At 44.6% G+C, this 27,733-nt stretch overlaps 1 protein-coding gene across 2 annotated transcripts in view; it reads right to left on the reverse strand.

The window, feature by feature from the left end:
- Window positions 1–27,733, reverse strand: part of fbxo16 (F-box protein 16) — a 77,201-nt gene that overhangs the window by 26,015 nt on the left and 23,453 nt on the right. For both annotated transcript variants that reach the window (XM_078541953.1, XM_078541952.1), the window contains exons 4-5: window positions 17,542–17,748; window positions 15,002–15,166 (exon numbers count right to left, since the gene is read on the reverse strand). In XM_078541953.1, the coding sequence (XP_078398079.1) occupies window positions 15,002–15,166; window positions 17,542–17,748 (372 nt within the window). The remainder of the gene's footprint in view (window positions 1–15,001; window positions 15,167–17,541; window positions 17,749–27,733) is intronic.

The raw sequence follows: 27,733 nt of genomic DNA on the forward strand, positions 1-27,733 counted from the left end.
AGGTTAAATGCATGGCTTATGGGGTGGTGTCTGAGACAGGGGTTTCACTTCATGGGGCACTGGCACCAGTACTTGGGAAAGAGAGATGTTCCATTGGGAGGTGCTTGGCTTAAACTAGACTGGGACCAGTATTCTGGCGAACTGAATAATGAGGCAGTGGACAGGGCTTTAAACTATTAAAGTGGTTGGGGATTTGTGGGGGAGTTGGGGTGACAGGAGGATTCAGGAAAGGGTAAAAGCAGCAACAGAAATGCCAAAGCTCTAGGAGCAAAGTAGCGTTTTGCATAAAAATAAGCAGAGTGGGTCAGGAAGGGACAATGAGAGTAACAAAGGTTATAGGGCATTCGTAACTAAGATGACGTCAAGGAAAATTAGAAAAATGTCAAAGCTAAAGGCACCATGTCTGAATGTATGAAGCATTTATAACAAATTAGGTGGATTAATAGCACAGCTAGAAATTAATAGGTTTAATCTAATAGCCATTACAGAGATAAGGTTGCAAAGTGATGAAGGTTGGGAACTAAATATTCCAGGATACTTAACTTTTAGAAGAGATAGATAAAAAGGAAAAGGAGGAGGGGTAGTCCTGATAATAAAGGGTGGAATAAAGATAGTAGAGAAAAGGGATCTTAGTTCAGAAATTGAGAAATAGGATCAGTTTGGGTAGAACCAAGAAACAGCAAAGAGCAAATAACATTAGTGGGAGCTGTTTGCAGTGGCTCTAGAGTAGGGCAGAGTATAAATCAGGAAATTAGAGGCGCATGTAACAAGAGTAAATCGGTAATCATGGGAACTTTAAGCTTCATACAGATTGGGCAAACTAAATTTGCAGTAATCCTGCAGTGGGTGAGTTCAGGGAATGGGTATAAGATCGTTTCCTAGATCAGTATGTCAAGGCATCAGGCTATTTTGAATCTAGTATTATGCAATGAGGAAGAGTTCATTAATAACCTGAAACAAAAACAAAAATAGCTGGAAAAACTCAGCAGGTCTCCCAGCATCTGCGGAGAGGAATACGGTTAACGTTTCAAGTCCATATGACTCTTCATCAGAACAGTTCTGATGAAGAGTCATATGGACTCAAAACATTAACTGTATTCCTCTCCGCGGATGCTGCCAGACCTGCTGAGTTTTTCCGGCTATTTTTGTTTTTGTTTCAGATTTCCAACATCCGCAGTATTTTGCTTTTATCTTAATTAATGACCTTCTGGTTAAGGGGTCTGTAGCAATAAGTGATTATAATATGCTGGAAATTTATATAAAGTTTGAAAGTACTTAGTTCAGTCTGAAACTAGAGTCTTAAATCTAAACAAAACAAATTACATAGATATGAGGGGCGGGTTGGCTCAGGTAGATTGAGAAACTACAATAAAGGATATGACGGTAGATAAGCAATGGCTAGTATTTAAAGAACTAAAACATTATTTGCAACAAAAACACATTCCTTTAAGGCACAAGACCCTCAGAAAATTTGGTCTAACTGTGGCTAACAAAAGGAATTAAAGATAGTATTAGATCAAAGAAAGAAGCTTAGAATAAAAGCAAAATACTCCGGTGCTGGAAATCTGAAGTGAATATAGAAAATGCTGGAAAATTCAACAGTTCTGACAGCATCTGTGGAGTGAGAAACTTAGTTAACATTTTGAGTCCATATGACTCTTCTTCAGAGCAAAAGAGAAATAGAAATGTGATGGATTTTATGCTGGTCAAGAGGGGATAGGGCAGGTGGAGCAAACTTAAAGGGCAGGACTTTTGGGTTGTTGGGCAGGCGGGCCCGGGAGCAGCTGGAAAATGGTCCACGGCCTGCGATTGGCCCCGGACCACGATTTCACATTGGCTGGCCAATTAACAACCAGCCAGCGTGAAAGACGAGCTGAGAAGCTCAGCGCTGCCAGGGTGCGGGCAAGAGGAGTGCGAGCACAAAAGTCTGCGCATGCAAGGGGGAGCACGCAATGAAAGCTCCCTGAAGGCTGACAGCTGCCTCAGGGAGCTGAACAATATTAAAATCAAAAATAAAGATTTTGAAAATGTGCAAAACATGTCCCAACATAGGACTCACTGACATCAACATAAACGTTATAAAAATTAAGTCAAAAAAGTTTTTTTAAATTAATGTTGGAAATCTCATCCCGCCCGTTGATGAGGTTTCCTGAAAAATCCAAAGGCTGCCTGGCCGATTCGCCTGCCCGCCAACCGTAATGTTGGAAGCGCAGCGAAAAATAGGTTTAAATTAATTGATTAATGGCCTTAATAGGCCTCTTAATTGTAGGTGGGCACGCTGCCAACTCTCGCGTGTGCCTGCTGACCGAAATATGCCCGAGTGCGTGATGACATTGTGCACTATTCTAAGCCCAATTGGGTCGGGCGTGCATCTGCCCGTGGGATGTAAAATCCTGCCCATAATGTTGCTAAAAAGAAAAGTAAACCTGAAGATTGGAGGATTTTAGAATTCAGCAGAGGAGGGCCAAAAATTGAAAAGAAAAGAGAATATGAGGGCTGATTAGTAAGAGATATAAAAACAGGTTATAAGTGTTTCTATAGGTATGTAAATAGGAAGTAAACATGGGCTCATTAGAGGCAGTGACAGGTGAGAGCATTTGCATTTGTCTTCATGAAGAAGATACAAAAAACATTCTGGAAATAATGAGGAACCAAGCGTCTAGTCAAATTGAGGAACTTAAAGAAATCAGTACAAATAAAGAAATAGTACTAGAGAAATTAATGAGGCTAAGGGGCAACAAATCCCCTTGATCTGACAACTTGCATCCTAAGATTTTAAGAGGTGGCTGCAGAGATAGTGAATGTGTTGCTTTTGATCTGTCAGGGTTCTTTAGGTTCTAGAACAGTTCCAAAAGGTTAGATGGCAGCAAACAATACCCTATTATTTAAGAAAAGAGGAAGAAAGAAAACAGGAAACTATAGGTCAGTTAGCCTAACATTGGTAGTAGGCAAAATGATCGAATCTATTATTAGGGACATGGTAACAGCGAACATTAAAAATATCATGGGCAGAATTTTGCCCTTGGCTTGGGAAGCCAACCACCGCCTGCGATCCTCACCACACTGCGATTTCACCCTAGTGGGCCAATTAAGGCCTGCCAAGCACGGAATGCGAGCGGCAACGCTGAGCGCTGCCTGTGCGGGTGGAGTGAGGAGGGCGAGTGGGCACAGAGCTGCCTCAGGGGTATGAAGCACTGTTTAAAAAAACTAATGAAGAAAATAAAGATGTGATAAAACATGTCCCCTCATGTGACTCTGTCACATGAGCACAGACATGTTTTTAATTCAAGTGTAAAGTTTTTATTTTATTTTTATTTGCTTTAGGAAACCTCATCCCGCCCGTGGATGAGGTTTCCTAAAAAGTGCAAAGGCTGCTTGGTGTTTTCACCTGCCCGCCAACCATAAGGTTGGACAGGCAGCGTCAATTTAAATTTAATTACTTTTTAATGGCCTTAATAGGCCGTTTAATTGTCGGCGGGCTCCGGTGCACGCCCGCTGAATGAAATATCGCGGAACTACGCGATGACGTCAGGACGCATGCCCGATGTCATCAAGTGTCATTTTATGGTCGGCCAAGTCGGGGGTGGGCCCGCCAAGCTCAATATTCTGCCCCATAATATGATTGAGCAGAGTTAACTAAGATTTATGAAAGGGAAATCACGTTTGACAAATCTGTTAGAGATTTTTGAGGATATAACTGGTAAGATGGTTAAGGGGAACCAGTGGATACAGTATATTTGGATTTTCAAAAAGCAATTGACAAGCTGCCACACAAGATTTTGTTACACAAAAAGGTTTGAGGGTAACATATTAAGATGGATGAAGGATTGGTTCTTCTTCTTCTCCAGGTACCATCCTCAATTATTTGAAGGTTGCCGAATCATTGATTAAGCCGTGATATTTACTATGGGCAGGGCGGGGTGTTAGGCTCCCAAGTCTACCTCAGCTGTAACGGGTATCAAACCCCACGTTGTAGGCGTTAATCTGAACCACACGCTAGCCATCCAGCCACCTGAGCTACAAAGGCACCAGAATATAAGATTAAAGGACTCTTACAACAGTTGTACAGGGCATTGGTGAGGCCACACCTGGAGTACTCTGTGCAGTTTTGGTCCTCTTAATTAATCCCAGAATAAGGGGACAGCCATTTAGGACTAAGATGAGAAGAAATTTCTTCACTCAAAGGATTGTGAATCTTTAGGTTTGCTACCCCAAAGAACTATCTAGGTACTCAGGCATTGAGCATATTCAAGATTGAGGTTGATAGATTTTTGTGTAGTAAGGGAATTAAGGCATATGGGATAATGAAGGAAGGTGGAGTTGAAATAGGTGGTCAGCCTTGATCTTGCTGAACAGCAGAACAGGCTCGAAGAGCCAAATGGTTTATTCCAGCTCCTGATTCTTATGTTCTTATGAATATGGCGGTCATAAGGGCTTTAAATTAGTAAATGGAGTGGGGACAGGGGTGCTTATAAAGAAAATGTGGTCTGAATAATAGCTTGAAAACATGAAAGGGGAGAGCGTAGAGTAACAGTCTGAAATTGTGATTTTGGGAATTCCAGTAAAGGGGAAACTATAAGATGTAAAGTAATTTAACCAGGAGAGAGAAATAAGAAACGTGTTGAGTACAACAACAGAATAGAATGACAAGTTAGGATGTGTGGCTCAAATAAGCATTCTTTATACAAATGCACAGAGCATAAGAATCAAATGAATAAACTGCAGGCACAAATTCAACTTGGAGGGTATGACATGGTAGCCATTATTGAGATATGGCTGTAAGATAGTCAGCACTGAGAAGAAATATACCAGGTTATAAGTTCTACGGGAATGGTGGGGAAAATGGTAGAGAGGGAGGTATAGGCATGGTGATGAAGGGTGAAATTACTTCAAAGATAAGAGAGGATATAATGAGAGGTAAGCAGGAGGTGGAGATTTTATGGGTAGAATTAAGAAATTGAAGAGGATTTAAAAATTGAATATAGGATTAAGATTGAAGTGGGAATTGTGTATAAGACCCTTTGGGGCAGCTGTGAGGTCGTAGATTGTATAAATGCAGTGATTAAATAAACATGTGGCATAGGCAAAGTGCTCTTAATGGAGAATTTTAACTTTCATACAGATTGGGAGAAGCAGACGAGCATGTGTCTGAAAGGTAGTGAATTATTTGGGTGGGTTAGTTTACAGCAGCGATATGAACTAAAACTAGTAAGGGGATATTCCATATTAGATATTGATAGATTGAGTGAATGGGCAAAAATGTGGCAAATGGACAATGCAGACAAATGTGAGGTCATCTGCTATGGACTAAAATAGGATGGAACAGGATGTTTCCTAAATGGTAAGAAACTAGAAACAGTATAAGTCCAAAGAGCCTTGGGAATCCCAGGTAGTTAGATTATTAAAATGTCATGAACAGGTACAGAAAACGATCAGAAAGTTAATGGAATGCTGGCCTTTATTCCTAGAGGAATAGGATACAAGGGGGTTGAAGTTATGCTGTTCCTAACCTGGCCTTATGCTTGAAACATACAAGATTATGTGCCACATAGGAAACATTGAAACATTCTACCCTTCGGGTTATGCATTTTAAAGAGTATGGCCTATACACGGTGTCCTCCAGATTTCTCCAAATCAGCGGAAGCTGCCATGCTAGGAGTGAGCTTTCAGCTCAGTGGTTGCATTCCCACCTCTGGGTCAGAAGGTATAGGGTTCAAACCCCACTCCCGACAGTCCTGGTGAGTGGGGACTAGAGCTCCAGCTCTGAATTCCGGGTTGATGTCCAATGGGATACTTGAGTCCAGTGAGTGTGGGTGACCCCAGTCCCGTCACCATGTGGGCCCTGGAAGCCATATAGATCAGAACTCCTCTATTAGCTGCTGTGAAAATTGTCACATGGTTATCCTGCCATAATGTTAATCAGCTACTTTATACTATTCTCCAACGGATGACTGTGAGGAAATAGGTGACAGATCACATAGCCTAGACTAAAATTACTAATCAAACTTATTGTATGATAGATATTATACAGTAACAAGCATGAATCAGAAGATAAATGTGAAAAAAGGTACTTTATCCCAGCAATTCCAAATAGGTTCTGAAGTTTTGCAGTTTTCTTTAGTAATTTTATCACAAAGTGGATTTTACATCCAACATCTGGATCCCGTGGCTGGATGTGGAAGTGGGCATAATGTCCGCTCTTGCCCAGTCCCATGGCCCCGAAGTGATTTCATGTCCAATGGGATATTAATTACTTTCCACTGAGACTTTGCTTTAGGTCCCTGCAGCACCATGGGGAGCCAGCTGGGACTGCATTCAGTCCCCAGCAACATTTGTCACCGGAGCCGGATGCAAGGTAAGTTGAGGGGCGGGGGGAGGGGGTTTTCTCTGGTGCCAGGCTGTCAGACCTCGGCAAGGCAGGGATGAAGGGTATCTGGGGCTGAGTTAAACAGAGCAGGGTAGGAGGGAAAAACGGTGGGGGGTAGGGTTACATTTTGCAGTGAGCGTCCTATCGAAACAGGGGGCCCGTAAAGGAGGCCCAAGGGTGGAGCAGTGCTCCCTGCTGGGTTTCCAATCTGCCACTGGCCTCAGACCACCAAGCATGAAATAGTAGCGGAAATGGGAAGTGGTTCTTAAATGGCCTCACCCACTCTTCGTAAAATCATGGCGGGGACAGAAGTGGGTGGGTAGACATCGGGAAAGGCGCCCATGCATTTTCAGCTTGCCCCCTGCCTGCAAACCTGTCTGGGATGGTAAAATTCTGCCCTATGAGTTGTGATCGAAATCTTTAACTGAACATAAGGCCATAAGAAATAGGAGCCATTCAGCCCCTCGAGCCTCATCTGCCATTCAATAAGATTTTGGCTGATCTGATTGTGGGCCTGAACTCCACTACTCCCATAACCCTTGTCACCTCCCCCTTGTCAATCAAAACTCTGTCTAACTCAGCCTTGAATACATTCAATGACCCAGCCTCCATTGCTTGCTGGGAAGAGAATTCCAAACACTAACGGGCCTTTGAGAGAAGAAATTCCTCCTCATCTCCATCTTAAATGAGAGATCCCTTATTTTTAAACTGTGGCCCTAGTTCTAGATTCCCTCACAACAGGAAACATCCTCTCAGCATCCCGCCTGTCAAGCGTCCTCAGAATCTTATGCTTCAATAAGATCACCTCTCATTCTTCTAAATGCCAATAAGTATAGGCCCAACCTGCTTAACCTCGGCAAACTCCTCATCCCAGGATTCAGCCTAGTGAACCTGCTTCCAGTGCCAGCATGTAAATAAGGTGAGCAAAACTGCACACAGTACTTTAGGTGTGGTCTCATCAATGCACTGTACAGTTGTAGCAAGACTTCCCTATTTTTATACTCTATCCCTCTTGCAATAAAGGTCAACTTTATTCCGCTTGCCTTCCTAATTACTTGCTGTACATATATGCTGACTTTTTGTGATTCATATATAAGGACACCCAGATCCCTCTGTACTGCAACATTCTGTAGTCTCTCTCTCCATTTAAGTAATACAGTGCTTTACTATTCTTCCTGCCAAAGTGGACAACCTCACATTTTCCCATGTAATACTCAATCTGCAAAATTCTGCCTACTCACTTAACCAATCTATATCCTTTGCAGACTCTTTGTATCCTCCTCACATCTTGCTCTCCTACTTATCTTTATATCATCAGCAAATTTGGCTACAATGCGCTCGATCCCTTCATCATCACAAGTCATTAAAATAGATTGTAAATAGTTGAGGCCCCAGCACTGATCCCTGTGGCACTCCACTAATTAAAGTTTGCCATCCTGAAAATGACCCACACATCTAGACTGTCTGTTTCCTGTTAGTTAGTCATGCTAATACAGTTTACCCATGCTAATATATCAACCCCAACACCATAAGCTCTTATCTTGTATAGTAACCTTTCATGTGGCACCTTATCAAATGTCTTTTGGAAATCCAAATACACTACATCTACTGGGCGCTTGTTACATCCTCAAAGAACTCTAGTAAGTCCATCAAACCTGATTTACCTTTCATAAAACCATGTTTGCTTTGTCTGATTGCATTATGATTTTCTAAATGTCCTCCTGCTACCTCTTTAATAATGGATTCTAGCATTTTACCAATGACAGATATTAGGGTAAGCAGACTATAGTTTCCTGCTTTCTGTCTCCCTCCTTTCTTGAACAGAGGTGTTACATTTGCAGTTTTCCAATGCACTGGGACCTTTCCAGGATCTAGTGATTTTTTGAAGATTACAACCAATGCATCCACCGTCTCTGCGGCATCTTCTTTTAAGACAGTAGGATGCAGACTATCAGGTCCAGGGGATTTGTCAGCCTTAAGTTCCATTAGTTTTCCCATTACTTTTTCTCTAGTGATAGTGATTGTCTTAAGTTCTTCCCTCCCTCTTGCCTCTTGATTTTCTACTATTTTTGGGATGTTTGTTGTGTCTTCTACTGTGAAAACATACAAAATACTTGTTCAAAGCCTCTGCCATTTCCTTGTTTCCCATTATTAATTCCCTAGTTTCACACTCTAAGGTACGAACGTTCCCATTAGCTACTATTTTCCTTTTTATATACTTGTAGAAGCTTTTACTGTCTGTTTTTAAATTTCTTGCTGGTTTTCTCTCATGCTCCAATTTCTCCCTCTTTAATGTACTTTTTTGGTCATCCTTTGCTGATTTTTAAAACTTTACCAATCTTCTGGCCTGCCACTATTCTTCGCAGCATTGTATGCCTTTTCTTTCAATTTCAGACCACCCTTAACTTCCTTAGCTATGGATGGTGAATCCTTCGGGTAGTCTTTCTTCCTCAGTGGAATACATCTTTGTTGATAGTTATGAATATCTCCTTAATGTCTGTCATTTTCCCGCCTTACCTTTACACCTATTTACCCAGTCTACTTTAGCCAGCACTGTCTTCACACCCTTGTGATTGCCTTTATTTAACACAGAAGTTATGAACCCACATTACTCACTCTCAAACTGAATGTGAAATTCTATGATCACTCTCGCCGAGAGGATCCTTTACTATGAGGCATTTAATTAATTCTGTCTCATCATACATTACCTCGTCCAAAATAGTCTGTTTCCTGGTAGTTTCCAGAAAGTGTTGTTCTAAGAAACAGTTCCAAATACATTCTATGTGTTAATATTGGAATTGTGCTGCAATAGAGTACAAGCTTTATGTTGGTAATCAAGAGTTGCTGTCCCTAATTAGGGAAGTATTAGGGCTTCATTACAAGAGTATAGAAAGGTATTCACACTGAGTGTTGGGGGGAATTGGAAGAGTCTGTGGGCAGAATTTTCTGTGCCCGTTGGCATCAGGCATCATGCCGGGCATGAGCAGACAATATGGTGGGGAGGCCACAGCTGGAGTACTGTGTGCAGTTCTGGTCGCCACATTATAGGAAGGATGTGATTGCACTGGAGGGGGTGCAGAGGAGATTCACCAGGATGTTGCCTGGGATGAAACATTTAAGTTATGAAGCGAGGTTGGATAGACTTGGGTTGTTTTCCTTGGAGCAGAGAAGACTGAGGGGCGACCTGATTGAGGTGTACAAGATTATGAGGGGCATGGACAGGGTGGATAGGGAGCAGCTGTTCCCCTTAGTTGAAGGGTCAGCCACGAGGGGACATAAGTTCAAGGTGATGGGCAGGAGGTTTAGGGGGGATGTGAGAAAAAACTTTTTATCCAGAGGGTGGTGACCGTCTGGAATGCGCTGCCTGGGAGGGTGGTGGAGGCGGGTTGCCTCACATCCTTTAAAAAGTACCTGGATGAGCACTTTGCACTTCATAACATTTAAGGCTATGGGCCAAGTGCTGGTAAATGGGATTAGGTAGGTAGGTCAGGTGTTTCTCACATGTCGGTGCAGACTCGATGGGCCGAAAGGCCTCTTCTGCATGGTGTAGTTCTGTGATTCTGTGAGGCCAAAAATTGGTTTCACAACATTGTGAAACCAGTTTGCAATCATCCACTCCACCTATCAATGGCGGGCTTCGTTGCCCTTCAATGGCGGACCACATTTCCTGCCACCGCACGTCGGGAACTTCATTTTAATACATCTGCATGTCATTATAAACCTTCCTCACTGGAATCATCCCCCCATGCTAGATCATCCGGGCACATGGTGTGATTGCATGCCGACGTATTTCACAACAGCATTTATAAGGCACGCACCTGGCGAGCTGCACTTCGAGGGGAACTCGGAAGTGAGTACACAGTAATGTTGCGCAGCGCTCATGAGGGTCGCCTGTTGGACCTCGAGGTTGAGGCACTATGCATTCAGGCGATGGCACAGGCTAGTCACATTTTCCAGGGACCAAGGACTGCACTGCAGTTGAGGCGAGTTGGTGGAGGGGGCAAGGGCTGCACTGTGGTTGATGGTAGTGTACAAACAAGTGCAGGGGGGTGGGGAGCCACACATTAGGGAAACCTTGTATAAAGTGACCATTCCTCCGCAGCTGAGACAGTTCAGGCACAGCCACAGTCGGGCCTCTAGCTTATCTGCCCACTCAAGCAATGCAAAGGTATGAAAGTGCCACCAAAAGCTCCAGAGCTTTTCATCCCTCGAGCACAGACGGCAAACTAATGAGCGTTTTAGTGGACTGCAGAACAGTTGGACAGCTGGGCACATTGTACAATCTCCTTGTGAAAGCTGGCCAAAGAGCAGTCACGGCTGGAGGCGCTCACAGCCCCTTGCAATGTCATCAGTAAGGTTTGGACCAGTGTCCCCCATGGTTCAAGCTAATAGTAGAGCCTTGCAGTGTGGGTTAGGAGAATGCCTGCACCTGAGCTGAGAGCACAACATGCAGTCCAGTGGGCAAAGCTACTACCAATTGGTCAGATGGAGTGGGGCAGAGGTGGGTGGGGTTTCGGGCAGCCATGCAGCGCACTAAACTCTGGCCATCCAAGTGGTGGCCAGCTCTCTCTGGGATGCATTAAGGGGCCTTTAGACTTAAGCAAGAGAGGTTCTTAGTACACCCAAGCTAACCCACACGTCTCTCTTTTTCATCCTACAGGAGGGGTACATAAGGAGCATGGAGCCTGGTGATCTAGCTGTATGCCTCATGGCTTACAGAGAGCGGAGATGAAGGAGAAGAGAGTGACAGAGGCGCCTGGCTGGGCAGAGGGGGGCAGCAGCACCCTCTAGAAGAAGGGGCGGCTGGGGCTCCCACACATGCCGCTGAAGAACCACAGCGAGCTGTCACGGGTTGGTGCCTAGTGACAGCCAGGGTCTATAGACGGCATTTGTCATTTCTGCAGATGACCGAGAACCAGTATTGCCAAAGACTGCACATGTTCAGGCAACTGGTTGGTCACATCTGTCACCTGCTGCAGGTTTTGGCGCCACGGGGACATGGAGGGCATCCATAGCCAGTGGCCGTGAAAGTGACCACGGTGCTCAATTTTTATGCCAGTGGCTCCTTTCAGGCTCCACAGGAGGCCTCTGTGGGATATTGCAAGCCTCCACGCACAAATGCAACATGGGGTCACAGTCACCATCTTCGCGAAGGCACACAACTGTGCATTTCGCCCATGATCAGGAAAATCAAGAAGCAAGAGCACTGGAATTTGTCCAGATCTCAAGTTTCCTACAGGTCCCTTCGACTGCACTCACATGGCGCTCAGATCTCCGTGGCAATAAGTGGTCAACTGCGTCAGCTGCAAGGGCTTCCACTCACTGAATGTTCAGCTGCTGTGTGACCACTGCAAATACATGCTGCAGGTCTGCGCATGGTTCCCAGGGAGTGTCCACGACTCCTACATTCTCAGTAGGTCTCAGATCCCTGATGTCTTCCAGGATCTACAGAGGCTGCAGGGTTGGCTCCTCGGGGACAAGGGCTGCCCCGGAGGACATGTCTGATGACACCCGTGGGGCTGCCTCAGGGTGCAGCAGGGAGAAGGTACAACAAGGCTCATGCTGCATCTCGCAGCTTGGTGGAGCAAACCATTGCAATGTTGAAAATGAGGTTCCAGTGGCTGGACCGGTCTGGTGGAGCCCTGCAATACAGTCCACAGAGGGTGTCATGCATCGTCGTCGCTTGCTGCGCCCTTCACAACCTGGTGCTGCAACAGGGACAGGAGCTGGCTGAGGAGGAGATGGAGGAGCTGCACGTCTCCTCCGATGAGGAAGACGCCGACAGTGATGATGGTGAGGAGGTCCTCAAAGGCAAGGAAGATGGAGATGAGGCCATCGCACTGGCCAGATGAGCCAGGAGCGCTCGGGAGGCTGTCATGACTGCCAGATTCATGGAGGATGATGATGACATGCAGTGAGGAGACACCATAGATCCTCACATTGCATCTGTGAACATAAGACTCCTGTATGGCAGCGCATATACCCTCTGTGATAAGGCTCATGTTATGGAAATGCAGCAGATGTTCATTGACCCGTTCCAGGAGGATGACGATGACATGCAGTGGGGACAGTCCATAGATCCTCTCATAGCTTATGTGAATACCTGACTCCTGTCTGGCTAATGGCTTGCGCTCTGTGAACAGGGGCATATCATGGAGATGCAGTGGGGAAACTTCAACTTCTTCTGATCCTATGGTATTCTTTGTGAGCTGAATTTTTCAGGACCATGCTGTCACTGGACAAATATGCTGATGAGATGGGGGAGGGCGCGGGGGTGGACAGCCGCACCTCAAGGATGCTGGAAGCACACAGAAAGAGTGACAGAACTCTGTGCCGCTGGCCCAGGACATTCTAGCAGCAATGACAAGCCCCATCGAGGTGCAGGCATGACTGATGTGACCAGTGACAGTGAAGACACACTATCAGTGTGCTGGGAAGGTTGCACAAAGCACAGGAAAGAGGCCCTGGACTGAGACACCTGCTTTTATCTTGTGCAGGGACCAAGGTTTCACATCTGAGTGACACAAACATTGCTCATCAGAACAAGGTGCCATAGGCAAGGAGAGATTTTTGGGAGTTTATTAACAAAGTGAACATCATGTACAAGTGAGTAACACCTGTGCACAGGCAGCCTGCTGACTGCTAAGCCCTGTCTGTGATAACCTTGACGGGCGACCTCTGGAGGGCCAGGACCTGGAGGGCCCTGACCTGCTTTTGGGGTCCTGCTGCGTGGCAGTGGCATCCTCCTCAGCCTTTGGAGCTGGATTTGCTGGGGTCACAGGAACAGAGGATTTGGATGGGTCGGACACTCCTGGGGTCACCTGGATGGATGGCCCTGGAGTGTGCATCTGCTGATCCTCCTCCCTATGAGTGGCCCAGGGTCCCTGGCTGACTGCTTGAGGAGAAGGGAAAGCTGGATTGAGATCGAGCCTCCCCGCACCCCTCTCATGTTGACACTGTTGGAAGCCAACTATGGCGTCAGTGATAGAGTTCAGCCTGCGCAGCAGTGCAGGACCAATGTCCTGGACCAAGGTCTCCATGGTGGTTGCCATCCTACCAGCGTTGACCTGGGTGCATTGGCATGCCATTGCTGGTAGCACTGCCTTTTATACAGACTTCATCAATTCACCGGGAGCAGGCAGAGTCGTGGGCAGACACCTAACCAGCCGACTCAGGTTTCTTCAATGATATCAATGAAGAACACCATGTAGGCCGCAGCCGTTGGTGTTGCCTGCCCTCGACAAATCAACCTGAGTCTGCGTAACAGCCCTGGTAGTGGCGCCATATCCATGTCTCTGCTCTACCACTGCAAGCTGTCATTCAAAGCTGGTCAGTTTTGGTTTAGCTCCTTGGGATGTTTTACTACTTTCAAGGAGCTACGTAAATGAGGTTTATCGTTGATTAATTAGGATAAAATGGCATTATTACCTTTGTTTTGCTTGTTTGGAGGTAAGTTCAGAGACTGATTCTCCATGTTCTTCAGTTTCCTATTTCACTGTACTATACTAATTAAGGACTGACAGAACCTGCAAAGGATCATTCTTTATGATCTAAACTAAATAGAGGGTGACAGAGTTCACATGAGGGAGATTTGGAAAGTTAAAGAGAAAGGACAAGGCAATAGTTTAGGGTAATGATATGGTTAATGGAAGGAACAGAGCGTACAAACATGAGTGTACCAGCAAATAAGGTCAGAAAGGCAAAAACGGTAAAAAGATAAAATTAAAGGCTCTTTATCTGAATGCTGACAGCATTTGTAAGAAGAGAGGTTAGTTAATTGGTTAGTTATAGCTTGAGGGGCATCACTCTACAAGCATGGGACAGGCCTCCATGAACTACCACAGCAGATACCGGGATTGAACCCACACTGTTGGCGTCATTTTGCATCGAACTCTAGACATCTAGCCAACTGAGTTAACCAACCCCCAAAGCAGTACCACCAGAAGAGGCACTATGTGAACTAATTTCTCCCCCATAAGGAATTCACAGGTGCAAACAACCTAACTCAGCACTGAGCCTCATCAGACAAGTTACATAGAATCATGTCCTGCACAATTTATTTACGTGTGTGCCCCTAATGACTGAGAATTTAAGCATATCTTTTTAACAATGCAGTTAATTGGACTAATTTAAAATTGAAATTAATATACAATACTCCTGGGGTGCATTTGCCAGCTGGCTCTCAAGTTAAGACAAAGGAACAACAGTGACAGCAACTTTCAGACATTTTCCATTTTAAACATTCCAGGCCAAGTTACAAATTCAGCAAAAACAAAGACTGACTGGTCTTGGGATCTGTCATAGCGTCAAACACTTCAATTTAAAAATGAAAATTTATTGTTCTACAAAATAATGAACAATGCATTAATTCTTACATGTACATTTTATAATATACAATAGGCATATTTTAAAGTGCATTTATTTTTACATTCCTTTAATAGCTTTGAGACCTGTAACAGTACTATACACAGTAATACGACAGTTGGTCTTTCCTTAGAAACATCTCTACAACTTTTCATAGGTTTTCAATTACAGGGTCTGTTATCTGTCCTAATACTGGAAATGTAAGCATAATTACAGCTATCAAATTAATGAATGCAATAAACTCTGTGTACATAGGGATATGTTACTAACCATTGGTTTGGTGACATTCAGTTCCTTCACCATCTCAATATAGTGCCTCTTCCAGATTCTTTGCTCATAGAGAGTTGGTGAGAAGCTGATATACCAGCCCAGTCTCAGACATTTTGGCATCCAAAGTTGGTCCAATTCAGCCAAATCCTTCCAATGCCAGCTCACCTAGGAAATAGCAGAAAGGACACAGCTCATTTTTAGTGAGCTCTGAGGAGCAACAATGCCAGCAACATACACATCTAAGTCTGTGTGTTCATCAGTCTCATTGTGTGAAAGCAGTGAAAAGCTGCCATGCCATAAAACAGTTCCACAAGACAGTGCTCGAGTCTCAGTGCATCTGGGGCGACTCTGCCTGCACTAACATTATACTCAAGGAATGTCACTGTAACAGAACAGGCATCATCTTTAGATCAGTTTCTTGTACCCTCACGTCTGTGTAAGAAGTTCGTGGTTCAAGTCCCATTCCAGAAACTTGGGTTGACACTCCCAGTGCAGTACTGAGGGAGAGCTGCACTGTTGGAGGTTTTATTTTTCAGATAAGAAGTTAAAGCAAGCCCCTGTCTGCTCTTTCTGACACACAGTTCAAAGAAAAGCAATGTCCAGTGTCCTGACCAATACTTACCCCTCAACAACAACAAAACAGATTATCTCATTGCTGTTTGTGGGACCTTGCTATGTACAAATTGGCTGCCATATTTTGTTACATTACAATAGTGACTACATTTCATAAGTATTTAATTGGGTGTGAAACACTTTGAGGCGTCCTGAGGTGGTTAGAGTGCTATGTAAAGTTGCGAAGAATGCGGGCCTTACCGGTGTCAGCCACAACAAAAGAACAAGTTGTCTGAGAGTTCTGAATTTACAGCTTCTGTCTGCCAGGTATTCACCGTTATATTTCTAGAATCATACAGCATGGAAGGAGGCTATCGTGTCTACTCTTTGAAATAGCCAGCCAGTTCTTTCTTTCTTAAATAGGTAGAAGTGGGCTGTACAAGTCCAGATTTAGCACACAAAGTCCAGAATATTGTTCTGACTTTAGGAATAGTCAAAATATACCCACATTTTCATTAAATTTTGGACATAATCCTAGTCATGCAAGCATTGAGGATGGCTTCTTCAAACTGCTGCTGCTCCATAGCAGAGGAGCAGCTCTGTATTACAGGAATGCCTACACTTGGAGTTTGTGTGATAATATTGTCATGCCCAGAAGACATGAAGGAAAATATATATGTCTATATCATCCTGACTACTTCATAAAATTATTATTTTTTTAAAAATGGACAAAGGCTTTACACTGACTGAAGACTGACTCACACAAAAGGAATTTCTAGTCTTCAGAAAATAGCAGGGACCTCATTGTCTCTAAAGAGGCGTTAATGCTCTCGTGACTGCGGAAATCAAATTCCAAGGAAATGCATAAAGGCCCTTTACATTTCTAAGGCAGAGCTCTGGCCAACGGAGATGATATGTCTGCGAGGACAAAGGGACCCTGAAACCTATTAAACTTATTAATGGATGAAACATTAACAATCTCAAGAATCCAGACCAGGAATATACATCATATACATCCTTTGTCCAAACCAAAGGGAAGAAGTGGGAGTTATGTAGCATGACAACCACCACTACCCCCCCACCCCTCCCCCCACCCCCCGCCCCACCCCAACGAAGCTGCTAGAACTGTAATATCACCTTGTGAAGCTAAAAGAGACAGTCTGCCATCTTCCATTAACAGAACAGCATCAGAAACTGAGCTCTGTCCAGGTTTAAATTGTGCCTCTCCCATTGTGGAAATCATCACTATTGGAAAAATGGATTGGACAGCATCAGCTTCAGCCTGCTAACCTCTGAAGGAATGCACCAGTGGACATTTGATTCTGGAATCTGGATTCACGTGAATCAATAATTTCTATTTTGTCTGTGGTCTTTGCACTATACCTTTTTCTTTCCTTTTTCCCTCTTTTATTATGTGAATGTACTGAGGTTACGTGCCCGCTTTTTGACTGTGTGCGAAATAAACTAACCCTCTGATCTTACTGTATCTCAAGTTTGCTGTGGGGTTATTAATAGAGGATTGGATCACTCCAAAACTGAGAGGTTGGGGAAAATACATGACCACTTATAAAGGGGGAAATCAAAAATCAAAAACACATTTCTGTTTACGGACGGGTGGTGAGAGGAGAAATCAGGGCTGTTTGAAAGTAACACCTCCCCCCACCCCCAACTCCTGTCCAGAACAATATGTAATCAAGTTCTCTTCAATTACAGCAAACTACACAGACAGCACAGTAAGGGTGATTAAATTCTTCCATCCTGCACAAGCGCCTACTCCACAAACTATTATAAATAAAAACAGATGCTGCCAGACCTGTTGAGTTTTTCCAGCATTTTCTGTTTTTATTTCAGATTTCCAGCATCTGCAGTATTTTGCTTTCATCCAGAAACTATTAGTTTGTTTAATTAGTGTTACTGTTATAAGGAACCAAAGGCAGTTTATCTTTCTATTTGTGAAAACACCACATTAAACCTCTGATTAATGTTACCTGTGCACAGCGGCAAAGGCTCCTTGGATCCAAGAAGGAGAAGATGTACAAAGCCAGCACTCTGGGAAGGAAACAAGTGAAATCCAGAGCTTCCGCAGGAACTTTGCTACGCAAATGTTGGTCACAGAATTTCAACTGAGAGGCAGAACACCTTTCAAACAGGTTGAGAAGAATCTTGCGACGCTGTGAACCAGTCCACTTGTCAAACTAAATGAGAGAATGAGGGAAAGTAAAAAGTCAGTCTCACCAACAAGGTGACATCAGTACCGCGAATGATGCCATCCACATTGCTATAGCCAAGATATCCATTATATATTAAAATAATGAGCCATCACTACCCATTGTTTCCTTTCCCCTCCTCTTCTATTCTCACCTTTTTTCCTCTCTACCCATATGGTCTTTCACCCTTTCCTTCCTCTCCTCTCCAATCCTCTTATTCACACCACTCCCCTTCCATTCTCCTCCATTTCCTTCGTAATGCATCCTTGTCCTCCTCTCCCTTCTCCCCACTCCTCCCTCTAGCCAATTTTCCTTCACCTTCCTACAAAGCCACTGCATCTCTCCCTCCTCACCCTCCCCTCCAATACTTTTCCTCTGCCTCCCTACCGCCTCCTCTCCTCTTTCTTCATTTCCCCGCCAACTCTTCTCCTTGACCCCTCCTTTCCTGTCCCTAGTCTCCTCCCCATTCTCACCCTATCTACTCATTTCTCCTTTCCTATTCCCTCTCCCTCCTCTTCTCTCCTTCACTCTCCACTCCTCTGCCCTTTCCTTTTACCTGTCTGCTACTTTTGTATGCAAAGTCACAGGAAATCAACCAATAACTTATCAAAGATAAAATAATTGGAAAAAAATTATAAATATAACCACAATTTGATATCAACATCTAGACTTGCTCTAGAAAGGAATATTTCTGTTAATACAAAAACAGAATTACCTGGAAAAACTCAGCAGGTCTGGCAGCATCGGTGGAGAAGAAAAGAGTCGACGTTTCGAGTCCACATGACCCTTCAACAGAACTGAGTATAGTTAGGAGAGGGGTGAAATATAAGCTGGTTTAAGGTGGGGGGGTGGGGGGAGAGAAGTTGAGGGTGGGGTGGTTGTAGGGACAAGCAAGCAGTGATAGGAGCAGATAATCAAAAGGTGTCACAGACAAAAGGATCAAAGAGGTGTTGAAGGTGGTGATATTATCTAAGAAAAGTGCTAATTAAGAATGGATGGCAGGACACTCAAGGTACAGCTCTAGTGGGGGTAGGGTGGAAAGACTGACAATGTATTAGTTGTAGATTTAAAAATAATAGAAATAGGTGGGAAAAGAAAAATCTATATAAATTATTGAAAAAAACAAAAGGGAGGGGGAAGAAACAGGGTGGGGATGGGGGGAGGGAGTTTAAGATCTTAAGTTATTGAATTCAATATTCAGCCCGGAAGGCTGTAAAGTGCCTAGTCGGAAGATGAGGTGCTGTTCCTCCAGTTTGCGTTGGGCTTCACTGGAACAATGCAGCAAGCCAAGGACACACATGTGGGCAAGAGAGCAGGGTGGAGTGTTAAAATGGCAAGCGACAGGGAGGTTTGGGTCTTTCTTGCGGACAGACCGCAGGTGTTCTGCAAAGCGGTCGCCCAGTTTGCGTTTGGTATCTCCAATGTAGAGACCGCATTGGGAGCAACGAGTGCAGTAGACTAAGTTAGGGGAAATGCAAGTGAAATGCTGCTTCACTTGAAAGGAGTGTTTGGGCCCTTGGACGGTGAGGAGAGAGGAATTGAAGGAGTACGTGTTGCATCTTCTGCGTGGGCATGGGGAGGTGCCATAGGTGGGGGTTGAGGAGTAGGGGGTGATGGAGGAGTGGACCCGGAGGGAACGATCCCTACGGAATGCCGCAAGGCGGGGTGAAGGGAAGATGTGTTTGGTGGTGGCATCATGCTGGAGTTGGCGGAAATGGCAGAGGATGATCCTTTGAACGCGGAGGCTGGTGGGGTAATAAGTGAGGACAAGGGGGACCCTATCATGTTTCTGCGAGGGAGGAGAGGGCGTGAGGGCGGATGATGCCACCACCAAACACATCTTCCCTTCACCCCCCCTGGCAGTATTCCGTAGGGATCGTTCATCTTCCGACTAGGCACTTTACAGCCTTCCGGGCTGAATATTGAATTCAACAACTTTAGATCTTAAACTCCTTCCCCAGATCCCCACCCCATTTCTTCCTCCTCCCTTTTGTTTTTTTCAATAATTTACATAGATTTTTCTTTTCCCACCTATTTCTATTATTTTTAAATCTACAACTAATACATTGTCAGTCTTTCCACCCTACCCCCACTAGAGCTGTACCTTGAGTGTCCTGCCATCCATTCTTAATTAGCACTTTTCTTAGATAATATCACCACCTTCAACACCTCTTTGATCCTTTTGTCTGTGACACCTTTTGATTATCTGCTCCTATCACTGCTTGCTTGTCCCTACAACCACCCCACCCTCAACTTCTCTCCCCCCGCCCCCCCACCTTAAACCAGCTTATATTTCACCCCTCTCCTAACTATACTCAGTTCTGTTGAAGGGTCATGTGGACTCGAAACGTCGACTCTTTTCTTCTCCACCGATGCTGCCAGACCTGCTGAGTTTTTCCAGGTAATTCTGTTTTTGTTTTGGATTTCCAGCATCTGCAGTAGTTTTTTGTTTTTATTTCTGTTAATAGTTTCTTTTATTTTATTCTTTCTATTTTGTGGATAAACCTTATCCCTTCCTCTTCCTGTTTTTTTCCATGTCATGAAACCTGCAGCTGAGAAGATGGGTTGGCATTACAGAGGCCACTTAGAGGTATGTGGAGTGATAAATACATTCATGTGGCGTACCTCACTTAACTGGGAATCAACAACAATAAGGACAAAGCCCAACAAACCTGAAGGCTCACTTGGCAGGGAAATACACTGTAATGTATTACTGAACCATGGTTAGTCTCAAATTTGATCCCTGAGCTAAACCAAGTTAGCCGAATTCTGCTGGTAGGCTCGGTATTAGCGTCCCAAGTGAGGAAGTGGAGAAAGAATGACTAGGTTTATTTGTGCCAGTTGCTAACAGCCTGAAATGTATGTACGTGGGTATTGAGTGAATCTCATTGTCGAACAGGCCTCCAACACTTACTATCCAAGGACACACAACCACTTGGGAGAGGCATGTGTCGATTTTTGAGCTTGAGTCAATGCCTGCAGGATAGGAGGAGGTAAAGGTGAACTACAGCTTCACATCGTAAGGCAAGACATATTATGGTATAAAGAAATAAGACATTCTGAAGAGACAACATTGCTAAGTCTTCAATAATCAGAAATGTATCTCACAAAAGCCAAAAGTGTATTTTACAATGGCTGAGTATAAAGTAGTGAACTTGTCAGCAAGGGTTTCAGTCTCAACCCATTTGAAAAGCTTTCTATTGCTGAACCACATACTAGGAAAACAGGTATTAGAATCTGCCACCTAGCTTGTACAATTTGATATGACGGACTCGTTCAGACTTGTAATATCACCTGGGGAAAAGCCTTGCATATGTGTCAGGATCCAATCCACATCCAGTCAATACTAAGTAAATCAAAACCACAGCTAAGCCCCACATTCATTTTGTTGAGTGAAACAATCTCAGCCAGGACATGACAGGCATGCTACAAATGGCATTGGTGTCCAAAGATAGCAGTGGGAATAAAAATCAACCCACTAATCCTGGAAAGAAAATGAGTCAGAGCTAAATTTAAAGCCCCTGATAAGTTGGGGGGCCTGGACCTTGGTGCATGATTAACCTACACTCATTGTTTCTAGTGGAGGCAGCACATGAACTTTATGCTGCCTTCTAATTTGCATGCTTCCTGCATGCAGTTAGCACTAAATGTATTGTTGAGTGCAGCACGTATCAGCAGAGGATCCAAGTTTATGCGAGGTTAGTACCACTTAAAGCTAGCCAACACTACTTAAAGCCAGCCTGTACCTTTTAAAGAGAGGTACAATCTCGCTGGTGCAGGTACTAGAGTTGTTTGTGGAAGGGTGTCTGAGCAGAAAGAGGAGTGAATTATGGGGCAACATATGAAAAAGCTCCAGGACATCACTGCAGGAGCTCCTCAGGGTAGAGTCCTAGGCCCAACTGTCTTCAGCTGCTTCATCAATGATCTTCCTTCCATCATAAGGTCAGAAGTAGGGATGTTCGCTGATGATTGCACAGTGTTCAGCACCATTCGTGACTCCTCAGATACTGAAGCAGTCCATGTCCAAATGCAGCAAGACCTGGAAAATATCCAGACTTGGGCTGACAAGTGGCAGGTACGTCACCCAAGTGTCAGGCAATGGCCATCTCCAACAAGAGAGAATCTAACCATCGGCCCCTGACAGTCAATGGCATTACCATCACTGAATCCCCCACTATCAACATCCTAGGGGTTACCACTGACAGAAACTGAACTAGGCTAGCCATATAAATACTGTGGCGACAACAACAAGTCAGAGGCTAGGAATCCTGCAGTGAGTAACTCACCTCCTGACTCCACAAAGCCTGTCCACCATCTACAAGACACAAGTTAGCAGTGTGTTGGAATGCACTCCCCTTTCCTGGATGAGTGCAGCTCCAACAACACTCAAGAAACTTGACACAATTCAGGACAAAGCAGCCTGTTTGATTGGCACCCCATCCACAAACATTCACTCCCTCCACCACCGACGCACAGTGGCAGCAGTGAGTAACATCTACAAGATGTACTGCCGGAACTCACCAAGGCTCCTAAGACAGCACCTTACAAACCCACGATTGCCACCATCTAGAAGGACAAGGGCAGCAGACAATGGGAACACCACCTTCAGGAAGTTCCCCTTCAAGTCACTCACCATCCTGACTTGGAAATACATCACCATTCCTTCACTGTTGTTGGGTCAAAATCCTGGAACTCCTTCCCTAACAGCACTGTGGGTGTACCTACACCACAGGGACTGCAGCGGTTCACAAAAGCAGTTCACCACCGCCTTCTCAATGGCAATTAGGGATGGGCAATAAATGCTGTTCCAGCCAGCAATACCCACATCCCATGAATGAATAAAAAAAACTTGGATGCCTTGTTGGAGTACGTGGGGCAGAGGAGAGCGGTGACTGGTCTACAGTGGGCCAGGAGGCTCTCTGGACAAATTTTACAAAGGCAGTGGAAGTAGGTAGTCCCCATTGCTCACCAACTAACAGTACATCAATCACAACTCATACTTCATATTTATAGCTTCATCTTTCTTACAAATCTCATACCCATATCTCACAGCTTAAGCACACTGCCAGCTGTTCAACCATGATAGCCACACATTCTAAACACCTTGCATCATCATCATCATCATCATCATATGTGCGCTGCCCAAAGGCAGGTTCTTGGCTCACAGTAGTCCTTGCATGTCTTTCTATCCTGTGCCAATCTTTTCATTTGCCACTAATTTACTTCAAATTTCAAGCCACCCAGCATTGGTATTCTCTTTACTCTTCCTCTTTTTCCTTGAAATCTTCCCTCCATAACATCTCTTACAAGTCTGTTTCCTCTTGAGATGTGCCCTCTCAAATTTTCTGTTCCTAATTATGTTCAGCAAAGTTCCTTGATCGTACACTCTCCACAGCACTTCATCATTTGCTACCTTTACTGTCCAGCAGATCTTTTCCATTCTCCTCCAATTACACATTTCAAAGCTATTTAGCAACTTGGTCTCCATTTTCCATAAGGTCCAGGTCTCAAGTCCATACAAAATAACACTCAAAATCAAGTCTTTACAAGTCGCTTCTTGAGTTGTTCATTCAGCTTTCTGGTTAGCAACTCTCTTCTTACCAAAGATAAAAACAAAAAACTACTGCGGATGCTGGAAATCCAAAACAAAAACAGAATTACCTGGAAAAACTCAGCAGGTCTGGCAGCATCGGCGGAGAAGGAAAGAGTCGACGTTTCGAGTCCTCATGACCCTTCAACAGAACTGAGTATAGTTAGGAGAGGGGTGAAATATAAGCTGGTTTCAGGTCGGGGGTGGGGGGGGGTGAGAAGTTGAGGGTGGGGTGGTTGTAGGGAGAAGCAAGCAGTGATAGGAGCAGATAATCAAAAGATGTCACAGACAAAAGGATCAAAGAGGTGTTGAAGGTGGTGATATTATCTAAGAAAATGTGCTAATTAAGAATGGATGGCAGGACACTCAAGGTACAGCTCTAGTGGGGGTAGGGTGGAAAGACTGACAAGGTATTAGTTGTAGATTTAAAAATAATGGAAATAGGTGGGAAAAGAAAAATCTATATAAATTATTGAAAAAAACAAAAGGGAGGGGGAAGAAATGGGGTGGGGGTGGGGGGAGGGGGAGTTTAAGATCTAAAGTTGTTGAATTCAATATTCAGCCCAGAAGGCTGTAAAGTGCCTAGTCGGAAGATGAGGTACTGTTCCTCCAGTTTGCGTTGGGCTTCACTGTTCCAGTGTCACTGTCTCCTCATCTCTGTTCTAAAAGGTCTTCCCTTTACTCTGAGGCCGTGCCCTCGGGTCCTAGTCTCTCCTACTAATGGAAACATCTTCCCCACGTCCACTCTATCCAGGCCTTTCAGTATTCTGTAAGTTTCAATCAGATCCCCCCTCATCCTTCTAAACTCCATCGAGTATAGACCCAGAGTCCTCAAACGTTCCTCATATGTTAAGCCTTTCATTCCTGGGATCGTTCTTGTGAACCTCCTCTGGGCCCTCTCCAGGGCCAGCACATCCTTCCTGAGATACAGGGCCCAAAATTGCTCACAATATTCTAAATGTGGTCTGACCAGAGCCTTATAAAGCCTCATCAGCACATCCCTGCTTTTATATTCCAGTCCTCTCGAAATAAATGCCAACGTTGCATTTGCCTTCCTAACTACTGACTCAACCTGCAAGTTAACCTTAATAGAATCCTGGACTAGGACTCTCAAGTCCCTTTGCACTCCAGATTTCTGAATTCTCTCCCCATTTAGAAAACAGTCTATGCCTCTATTCTTCCTACCAAAGTGCATGACCTCACACTTCCCCACATTGTATTCCATCTGCCACTTCTTTGCCCATTCTCCTAACCTGTCTAAATCCTTCTGCAGCCTCCCCGCCTCCTCAATACTACCTGTCCCTCCACCTATCTGCAAACCTAGCCAGAATGCCCTCAGTTCCTTCATCTAGATCATTAATGTATAAAGTGAAAAGCTGTGGTCCCAACACTGACCCTTGCCATCCTGAGAAGGACCCCCTTGTCCCCACTCTCTGCCTCCTGCCAGACAGCCAATCTTCTATCCATGCTAGTACCTTGCCTCTAACACCATGGGCTCTTATCTTACTGAGCAGCCTCCTGTGCGGCACCTTGTCAAAGGCTTTCTGGAAGTCCAAGTAGATAACATCCATTGGTTCTCCTTTGTCTAACCTGCTCGTTACCTCCTCAAAGAATTCTAACAGATTTGTCAGGCATGATCTCCCCTTGATGAAACCATGCTGACTTTGCCCGATTTTACCATGCACTTCCAAGTATTCTGAAATCTCATCCTTAATAATGGACTCTAAAATCTTACCAACGACCGACGTCAGGCTAATCGGCCTGTAATTTCCCGTCTTTTGCCTCACTCCCTTCTTAAACAGGGGGGTTACATTGGCAATTTTCCAGTCCTCTGGGACCCTCCCTGACTCCAGTGATTCCTGAAAGATCACCACTAATGCCTCCACTATCTCTTCAGCTATCTCCTTCAGAACTCTAGGGTGTAATCCATCTGGCCAAGGTGATTTATCCACTTTCAGACCTTTCAGTTTTCCTAGCACCTTCTCCTTGGTAATGGCCACCATACTCACCTCTGCCCCCCGACTCTCTTGAATTTTGGGGATGTTACTCGTGTCTTCCTCACGGATGAGGAAGGTTGCACACAAGTTCTGCTACAGAGGACTCAGATGAACACTTTGATGGAGCTGGCTACGGAAAGCTGATGGGTGTGCACAATTAAATGCTAGATGTGTTGGCAGGTTTGCCAGAAAGCCTGCGTGCAATGTCAAAAGGTATGGAGGAGTCCAGCACTAACTTGGCACAGGACGTTGCACAGAAATTGGAGCCCATCCTTTTCAACCTGGAAGTGGTGGCCAACTTCATTAACACCCAACCATGAACCAGCATCCAATGGCTGATGCGTCAGCTTCAATTACTGCACAAGCAGAAACCACCCAATGTCTGGCTGCTGCTGTGGAAGCTCAGACTGAAGTTATGCAAGGTCAGTTTGCTCCCATGGAAGCTCAGACTGCTCTCATGCAAGCTCAGTTTACTGCCATGCTTGCTGCGACTACAGCCACTGGGGTAGCATTGCATAGCAGCACAAAGCAGACAAAGGTACATGCAAAGCAGGCACTAACAGAAAGCACAAGGGTGATTAGTTGCCATTTCTATGCAATATGACATGATTTGATTTCTAAATTTGCTTTGAAATGTTTATTTTGTAGTTTCTTTTATTTTGCATTGTGTGGCCAAGTGGACGCTGTGATGGTTAGTGACAGAAGGAAGGTAAGGGCTGTTGGTGAATGTGGAATTGGTGTCGCAGTTAGATGAGTAGATCACAGACAACTCAGTCAGAAAGGGCTATGCTGGTTGCCTCCTATGTATTTTTCTCCTCCTGCTGCTCAGCTAATCGGCATAAAGCTGGTGAAAAGGTCTGTGCCCTTGTGATGATGAGGCTGTGAAGCATGCAAAAGACTATTGCGAATCATGACATCTGCTCTACTGAGTGCTGGAGGGCTCCTGCAGAGAGTTCCAGGCAGCAGAACTGTCAATTCAGCATGCCTATAGTCCGCTCTATCAAAGTTTGTGTGGCAGCATGCTGCCCACATATGCATGGGTTGTACAACAGATTCATGGGCCATGTCATCAAGCAATAGCCCTTGTCAACCAGTAGTCACCCTCTAGTTTGTTGTGGTGGCTCAGTTGCAGATACCAGAGCCGACTGCCGCAGATAAAGACATCATGGCCTCTGCCAGGATACCAGTAATTGGCTTGCATGATACGCTGCATTACAGCCACATACCATCTCAAAGTTCATATGTTGTACCCCAAAGCAATGTACAAGTCAATGATACCCTGCTACTGGGAAGGCTTTGAAAAACCATATGTTTGCTCCACTTGCTTCTCTCTGGTGAGAGAGAATGGAATGCATTTTACTGCCTTGGAATTCAGAGCCTCAGTAACCTCTCTTATGGAACAATCGATGACAAAGTGGGAGATGTTGCAAATATCACCTGGTCCAGCTTGGAAGAAACCCAATGCATTAAAGTTCATGGCCAAGGTCACCTTCATAGCCACAGACAATACTATCCTTGTCCTGCTCTGAGGTGACAGCTGGTGGAAGATTTTAGTAAGCATGACCTCAGTGAGGAGGTGACACCTGAATCACAGTTCCTTGCTGAGGTTCAGGTAGGAGAATTTTTCCTTGATCACCCTGGGTGGGAATGGCCTCATGCTGAGAGTCCTTCTCGCCCTTCCAGCAGCTTATCCTGCTTTGTGTTACCTCTATTCATTTTCCCTATCATGCTGTAGTCCAAGGGGGATACATATTATCGCGTCTAGGAGCAAGTGGTTTGTGCAGGATTCTTGAAGTCAGGACAAAGTCCTTCAGCATGTGCCACAACATTTTCTGTAGACTTTAGCAACTTTAAAGAAGCCCAGAAACCACCGGACACATCTGCATTTGCAGTAAAGGGTAGCAGCAACTAACTTGAAAGTAATTGATAATCCCTTTAAATAGCACTTTTGAAGGGGATTGGGTACCTTTCTGATATTGAATTCATGTTTAGCTGTGCATGTTTAAGAAACAAGGTTAGCTGGAGCATATTGAACTCCAGAATGTAGGAGGTGTCAGCTGTGGCTCAGTTCATAGCACCCTCGCCTTTGAATCAGAGGGTTGTGGGTTCATGTCCCACTCCCGGAAACCAAGAACTGTGATTGTACTCGAAAGAGTTGCAATCTGTGACTGTTGATAACTCAAAAGAGTTGAACTCCAGAATGGCAGCACTAGTGTCTAATCAGTGTTATACTCTGGTTGAGATCACAATCAGCCTAGTCTGATCATTTTTGACAGATGCAGCATATCACTGACTACATTTTGAAGCCAAAAAGGCACATGTAGCACCAAAAGAAATGGGTGCTAAAGTGCTAAATATAATGACCAATTGTCTGGGTGTGGCAATT

This window comes from Cetorhinus maximus, chromosome 5 (genome assembly GCF_964194155.1).
Source record: "Cetorhinus maximus chromosome 5, sCetMax3.hap1.1, whole genome shotgun sequence".
Taxonomy (NCBI): Eukaryota; Metazoa; Chordata; class Chondrichthyes; order Lamniformes; family Cetorhinidae; genus Cetorhinus; species Cetorhinus maximus.